Genomic DNA, 8,251 nt, shown 5'->3' with positions numbered 1-8,251 from the left:
CTTCTGTTATTGCTATTTAATGAATTGTGAACCCAATATGCTTATCCGTGTTTTCATAAAAAGTTTTCAAGGATGTTTTTGCATGCACCAAGAGTCTATTTTAGACAGGACCACCAAATAACCAACTATGTCATGGATCACAAGTTTCAATGGACTCTTTAATAAAACCAAATTGCATATAAGTAACTGGACTCTTTCCTCTTCCCCAAGATTTTTGTATAGAATACCAATAACTAAGAGTGACAAAGATGTAGGTAGTTCTAGGAAACAAATAATGCAAATTAAATAGATATAAGAAGTCTGAATAAAACAGTCATTGGTGTAGACTAAAGTATAAACAAGTGAATTTAGGGTGATATGAAGATACATTTACAATTAGGACAATGTGGGGAAATTCAAGAAAGATGGGCACTGTATTTGGAGTTTCACATGTCCCCATGCTGTGGTTACTGAGTAAAAGCTGGCTTCCTGCTAAAGAGGGCCCCCAGCGCACCCTTCATGTCGCTATTACGCAGGCTGTAGATAAAGGGATTCATCATGGGAGTGACCACGGTGTACATCACTGCGGCAGCTGTGTCTTTCTGAGCTGTGTGGGAGGAAGTGGGGCTAAAATAAACCCCAATGAGTGTCCCATAGAACATGGTCACCACGGAGAGATGAGAGCCACAGGTGGAAAAAGCTTTCTGCTTTCCTTTTGCAGATGGTATCTTAAGCACAGCAGAAAAGATGCGAATGTAGGAGACAAGGATGCCCATGAAAGGGGTGAAAACAAATAAACTACCTATACTGTACACCATTGCATTGTTGAGAAAAGTGTCAGAGCAGGCCAGCTTCAGCAGAGGGCTGAGATCACAGAAGAAATGGGGAACCTGGTTGTGGGTGCAGAATGAGAGGCGGGTCAGTAATACCGTGTGGGTCAAGGCATTCGTGACTGCTGCAGTCCAGGATGCTGCCACAAGGAGGAAACACAGTTGTGGTGTCACAGACGTGGCATAGTGCAGGGGGTGACAGATGGCAGCATAGCGATCATAGGCCATAGCGGCCAGCAGCAAGCTATCTATGTCAGCAAACAAAATGAAGAAGAATGTCTGGGTCAAACAACCAGCATAAGGGATCCCTTTGTGTCCTGAGATGTGACTGGCCAGCATCTTGGGGATGGTGGTGGAGGTGAAGCAAATGTCCACAAAGGCCAGTTTGGCCAGGAAGAAGTACATGGGGGTGTGGAGTCGGGTGTCAGTCACGATGGCCAGGATGATGAGCAGGTTGCCCAGCCCCGTGACCAGGTACATGCTCAGGAAGAGTATGAAGAGCAGCTGCTGCTGCTTGGGATCATCTGAGAGACCCAAGAGGATGAATTCAGAGACCTGGGTGAGGTTTTCCCCTTCCATGGTCATCCTGCATCAATCAGAAAGGAAAAGGTTGGTTGTTCCTGGTCCTGACCAAGACCAGCCTCTCTATTGCGTCTAGATTCCATCTCCTGTTTTAGCTTGGACACTCATCAATTCTGTCCACTCTCTGCAACAGGCTCTCCATCCATGTGCTGCATTATTTACATAACTGAACATATAGTCATTCCCTACAGCCCACCTGCAGGATAAGTCTGTAGCTAGTGAACAACTCCCACTAAGAATGACTGTTTCTCACCTCTACTAGCTCTATCTCTGCCTTGGGGCTTCATCTGCCCGCAGGATAAATCTCAGCCTGCACACAGGTAATGTGGAAGTACTGGAAAATCAGGCCTGAGGATTGACTTTTGGCCATCACAGGCAAGGTTTTTTGGGTGACTCCTGAATGAAGCAGCCCTGGGGTGTGTTCCGCAGTTTCTCAAGGATTCCTACAGATCATGCTCAATATTCTAAGTGAAACTAATCATCCACAAATTCACTCCCCCAAATATTCGTTAGGTCTCCTGGGATGTACTTTGCTAAAGCACTATTTGAGACACATTTATCAACTTCTTGCTAATTTGGCCACTGTCCCTGTGAACAGAGTGGCAATAGTTCTATGAAATACCACACTCTAGAAAAGATACCAGTTCATCATTATCCTCAAATTTTAAGATTGGCCCTTGTTTTAAGTAGTTGTGAATTACTTTGATTTTCATTGAACATAGTGATGGTTTTTAAGTTGTGTGTGATGTTTTGATAATTGTAAATTTAATTGTCTGTAACCTAACATGAAAATAGACCATGCAGAATGAGCTGCAATAAAGTACACGGTGAGATTTGTGGAGAGCAGAGAACAAGGGATATTCACAGTGAGTTAAAATCTTGGAACGTCTGAACTTCATGGCAAAATATACCATTTGCATTTTCACTCCTCTATAAGTACATGTGCTTCCCTCCCCCTCCCCCAAGCCTGCTGTGTCAATGTCCTTTCTCTCTCCTTCTCTTCTGTCTTCCCTCTGGTAACAATAATTTTTCAGGAAGCCTAAGATTTGTTTTGCAGTGTTCTGCCAGCACATGCTTTTGGTTATTTTATACTTCAAAGGTAAGTGAAACCACTCGATATCTGTCTTTTATTTCAATCTCTAATATATTGGTGCAAACTTTGTTTAAAAGTTGTTTATTAAAGTTGTAACTAACAATAAATACTTAAATATTTCATCTCAATGGCAATTATGTGTTGATTGTTTAGGTTCAAAGGAAATGAAGAAAAATAGAACAGTATCGTTAATCACTGTCACATCAAAAAACATTTGGATAATAAAATGTTCTGGGGGAAATTATATTATGTTGAAGACTCTAACTACAGCAGACAAAAAGCATGTAGAGAGTAAATTAAGGATTTTCTAACTCTTGTAGAGCTTGGCCACTGGTGGCCTGGTAACTGCTGGTAACCCAATCTCCACTCATGTCACTGTCCCACAACCACAAAGGTCCTTGGTGGGGGCCGGTCCTGCTCAGGCTGGCCTTTGTACCACTGCTTCCTCTGTCTTCCTTCAAGACTTTCCTCAGCTTCCTTCTTCTGTAGCTTAGCCCACCAGGGCCAAGTCACCCTCCATCTACCTATTGTTTGTGATCTCTGGGCCTGGAGCTGAAACGTCTCCCTGCACCCTCTGCCTCCTGCCTGGTTTCTCTCCTCCTCTGCCCAGGACTGCACCCTGCCTCATCTCCTTGCTAATTCTCAATCATTTACAGATCATCTTCAACGAGGCTTTCTCTAAATGTAGAAGACATTCTTTTTTAAGATTTTATTTATTTTTTTGTTTATTTATTTGTACAAGAACTGGGGTGCAGGCCAGAGGTGTGGGTGTGTATGTGAGAGGATCCATGAGAGACAGAGTAGGGAGCAGAACAGGCAGATCTACTGAGATACACCACTGAGGGGAACAGAAGACAAGGTAGTGTGCCATGTGGGTCACTTCCCTGGCCAGGGATCAAACTCATGCCACAGAAGCTGCCTATAGCCTGATAACACTGAGACTTAACCCCTGTGCCACCAGGGAGGGCCCTAAATATGGAAGGAATTCTGAGATGAAGAAACAGGGTCTCCTCCCACCCCCACAGCAGATGTGAATGAGGAAACTGCAAAAGTAAATCATGTGTAAGTCATGTAAGTTCTTTCCCTAACAACAACAACGAAGCTCAGCCAGCATCCCCCCAAAGTGTCCAGCCTATCCCAAAGTAAGAGCTGTTCACCCTCACCAATAGCCAGGCCTTGCACTGAGATGCTGTTTCACAGCCATCCCACTGACCCAGCAATGCTGTCTGGCCATGGACAGAGCAGTGCCCCACAGGAAGGGCGCCACTGGATGGATGCAAGAGGGACATTGGCAATAGCCAGTGAAGTTGGGCTTGTCAGTACCCCATGACCTCAACAAGTCTACCACAGAATCTCCTCACAGCTTCAGGGTGAAGCACATTCCAGGATATTTGGAAAAAGGAGGCGGAACATCAAATGTGATATCCCACCAGGTAAACATTTCCATTGTCATAAAGTGGAAGAAATGTGGAACCATCAGCACTAACCTGAATGCCAAAGACATGGGCAGAGATGACACTAGTCACAGATGTGTGTGCACAGAGCATGTCACTTCTGCAAAGCTCAAAATCATGCAACATGGTTCTGTGCGTGTGGTGGAGACATGAATATACACATCATGTAAACTCTTACAGCTGAGCCAGTGACTTCCCTGCCCTCTGTGGCTTGTGTTCACTGGAGAGGCAGGCCCTGTGCCTGCTACCCTGTGTCTGAATGATGAAAATGTACATGAGAGTAATAAACACTTATTACAGAATGTTGGTTATAAAGGGGGGGGAGGGCAGTGTGATGAATAGAATGGGCCAGCAGAATTATACTCTGTGCTTTGCAAAATGCCCAGAATATACAAACACATGCACACATAGGCACACGTGTATGCACACCCACACCCATCATGGTCCCCACCTACCTTCAAGGAATGCACTAGGAGAGAGAAGTTCAGATAGTGGGCAATGGTCTGGTGGATTCAGTCCCCTTCTCGGTCACAGTAACCATTCTGGATCTCCCAGCACCAGGGTCTGTGCACCACCCTTGGGTGCTTTAACTTTGCTGAACTTGCTCAGGTTCCACAGACCCTAACTCAAGCCCAACTCAGCATGTGGCCCCAAGCTGTTCTTCCCGTATAACCAAGTTCAGCGCTGACCCCTCTGGCTCCCTGCTCACCTGGACCAGAGCTACAGGTGGCAAGCAGTTCTCCTTCTGCCCCACTCAGCACATCCTCATGGATTTGCTGCTTTTCATCCTGTACACCGCTTCTTCACATCATAGCAGCAGATTCTCATCCTGTTGCTCTTAGAAGCCAAATCTACCCCTTTTTGGTTCCTTTGGCTGCAGGCTGGCTCTTCCTAGCTTTAATAAATAACTCTAAGTCTAAATATAATAACCACCACTATGCCGAAATGACCTGCTTCTCCCTCACTTAAAACCCTTCACCAGGGCCCTCCTTGGTGGCGCAGTGGGTTAAAGCACAGCACTAAGAAGCTTCAGCCACTTCCGCATGAGTTCGATCCCCACCTGCCCCGGAGGAGATCCGCATGGCGCAGCAGACCTCTCCTGACCCGCCCGCTGCTCCCCTCAGCAGTGTGCTTTGTCCATCTGCCTGTTGTGCTCCCCACTCTGTCTCTGGTGAATCCTCTCACCCACTTCATCTCTGGCCTATACCCCAGTTCTGTATGAATAAATAAGTCTTTTAAAAAAAAAACTAAAAAAAAACCTTCACCAACTCCATATCATCTGATACTCAGAGCATTTCTAACTATATTTCTTATTTGTTTCTCAGGCACCTGACGCATGCCAAGGACATATTTGTCTTTCTCTAAGATTCTCTAAGATATGTATTCCTGCCTCCTTCATTTACAGGACGAGTTTTAGAGGGAAAGCTCAACTACCCTGTGTCTCACCATCTCTCTTATTTCAATCACCAACTTGATGATGCAGATCCAGAAGCTGGAACCTCTTAATACGCATGGAGCGCTCTCATTTTATTTTGTTTATATTATACAGACAAATGTACTGAGCCCAGAAAAGCAAAGCCACTACCCTAAGGCCACACAGCAGGCCTGGTTCATGACACCATGGCTTCCTGCTTACTGTTTCATTTCTTTGTACCTGAGCCTCTCTCCCGCTCACCCGTGGAAGGTGTCCCTTCTGTCTGTGAAGATGTCTGGGGGGTGGGTGGTGAGCCAGCTCCAGCTGGGAGTGTCCTGGGTTGACTTGAAGGCAGGTCTTTCGCTCCCTAGAAGGATCACAAGGACCTAGACGAGTCCAATTTACCTCCCATCCTCAATCCTCATGCTCAGTCTCTAGTGTCTTGTTAGGGCTTATGCTAATTGTCCGCGCCACACTCCATCCCTGTTTGCACCATCCTCTTTGGGGAGGAGGGTACTGCTCAGGTCGTTCTGAGTTAGGGTGGTGGGTACTGTGGGGCACTTTGTGTTACTTCCCCGTGGAAATCCCCCGGCTCTAGTGGATCAACCCAACCTCTGGGTGCACCCATGGCCCTTCGATATGAGTAGAATACCTGGTAACATTTATTTTTTAGTCGAAGCAAATCGCATAACATAAAATTAATATTTAAAAGTAAAAGATTCATTGGGATTTAGGACATTTACAATGCTGAGCAACCACCACTTATGCATAATTCCTGAACATTTAACCACCCCAAAATAAATCCTCTGTTTATTGGCAGTAACATCCCATTCCTCTCCCCAAGCTTCTGACAGCCACTAATCTATTTTCTGTCCATTAATTAGCCTGTTCTGGACATTCCTGTAAATAGAACCACATACTATATGACCTTTTTTGTCTTATTTATTTATAATATATTATACTAAGATTCTTCTATATTGTAGCATGCTTCATTCAATTTCATGGTTGATCAAAATTCCACAAGAGTTTATCCATTCAACCACTGACTGCAATTGTGAATAATGCTGTTGTGGAAACTGGCATACAGCTAACCAAGGCCCTGTTTGTAGGAGAACAGGATTCCTGGCGGTTTCATCCTGTTTTTGGATAATCATCAAACTGTTTCCAGTGACTGCACCATTTTACATTGCCACCAGCAATGTGTCATGGTTCCAGTTTGTACAAAGACTCAGCAACACTTGAGATTGTCGTTTTTTTTAAAGATTTATTTATTTACACATACAATAATTGGGGTACAGACCAGAGGTGCAGGGAGTGGGAGAGTTCACCAGAGACAGAGTGGGGAGCAGAACAGGTGGGTCCACTGAAATACACCGCTGAGGGGAGCAGCTGGCGGAATAGAAGAGGTCTGCTGTGCCATGTGGGTCACCTCCCCCATGTGGGATTGAACTCATGCTGCAGAGACTGCAGAAGGCTTCCTAGTGCTGTGCTCCAACCCAAAGCGCCTCCAAGGAGGGTACTGTCACCTGTGGTTATTGTGCCCATCCAGGTGAGTGTAGAGTGTTAGATCATTGTGGCTTTAATTTGTGTTTTCCTGGCAGGTCATCATGTTGAGCATCTTTGCATGGTCCACATAATTTTTACCTTGTGTAGCTACTGGTCAAGCATATTTGAAAACACTTCCATATTTATTTATTGAAAAACTCAACAACAGACTCTGTAGTAGTGATATTGTAAAACTAGTCTCCCAAGTTGAATATTAAGGAGGATATTCCAGTGAGATAAGTTTTGCTTGTTTCAAACCAACGTTTAACAGTAACAATGATATTAGCTAATTCTTCCAGATACACTGTGTCAAAACTCATGGTGAAGGGTCAATTTTTGACAATTGAACAATGTTCAACTGTTTCTCATCACAACAGACTAGTACTTTCCTTTACCTTCATGATGTGACTGAAGTGAATTATTTTAAGGACAGACGAGTCTCCACCAGCATTTTTTTGTTTGCAGTCACATCAGCCTGACCTCTTTCATGGCACGGGTTCGATGCTTAAGTGTAGTTGAAATGTTATATACTTATTATATAGATATGTATAAAACTGAAATTTTATTAAGGCTTACGCAGAAATACTTGGAGTCTATGCATTAATAAAACATTATGCCATAAAATAATTAGGGGATTATAGAGGCATTATGAGTATGAATTTGAATTTTTTTTTGGTTACATTAATTTACAGCACAGTATAATTTTAGGTGTTACAGCTTCTCACCTCAGCAACTGTGTACACCCACTACCAAATGTCCAGTCACCACCCACCAACAACCTATTTGCTCCCTCTTCATTCATTTCTGGTAACAAACTATTTTGCTCTTAGGGCTAACAGTTTGTTTTTGTTTTGTTTGATAGCTTTTGCTTTTCTTTATATTCCACAAACTAGTGAAATTATATGGTATTTGAATTTCTCCTTTTCATTTGTTTCACTTAGCATAATTCCCGTAAGCCCCCTCCATGTAGTTGGAAATGGCAAGATCTCATCTTTTTTATGACCAAGTAGTATTGTGTTGTGTTTATATACCACATTTTCTTAACCCACTTCTTTGTCTTCAGGCTCTTGGTTCTTTCCATACCTCAGCTATTGTAAATAGCCTTTCAATAAACATAAGTATATTCTCCAGTTAAATACTCAGAAGTTGAATTACTAAGTCATGCAAGAATTCCATTTTTAATTTTTTGAGGACTTCAAAAAGTGTCTGCAACAGTTTTCATTGCTGCCAACAATGTACAAGTTGTCCTTTTTCTCCACATCTTCACCAATATATATTATGCCTTAACTTTTTGATAATAGCTCTTCTAACTAGTGTAAATTTTACCAGAGGTAAAGTGTCATGATCATGTTGA

At 43.4% G+C, this 8,251-nt stretch overlaps 1 protein-coding gene across 1 annotated transcript; it reads right to left on the bottom strand.

The window, feature by feature from the left end:
- Window positions 1–446: 446 nt before the first annotated feature.
- Window positions 447–1,388, bottom strand: LOC101621977 (olfactory receptor 1361-like). Its single transcript, XM_004688202.1, has one exon. It carries the CDS (start codon window positions 1,386–1,388, stop codon window positions 447–449), a length of 942 nt encoding a protein of 313 aa, XP_004688259.1.
- Window positions 1,389–8,251: the final 6,863 nt, after the last annotated feature.

This window comes from Condylura cristata, unplaced genomic scaffold, assembly GCF_000260355.1.
Source record: "Condylura cristata isolate star-nosed mole 26May11 unplaced genomic scaffold, ConCri1.0 scaffold00024, whole genome shotgun sequence".
NCBI lineage: Eukaryota > Metazoa > Chordata > Mammalia > Eulipotyphla > Talpidae > Condylura > Condylura cristata.
The sequence above is the reverse complement of the archived record's forward strand: the minus strand, read 5'-3'. Positions and strand labels throughout refer to the sequence as shown.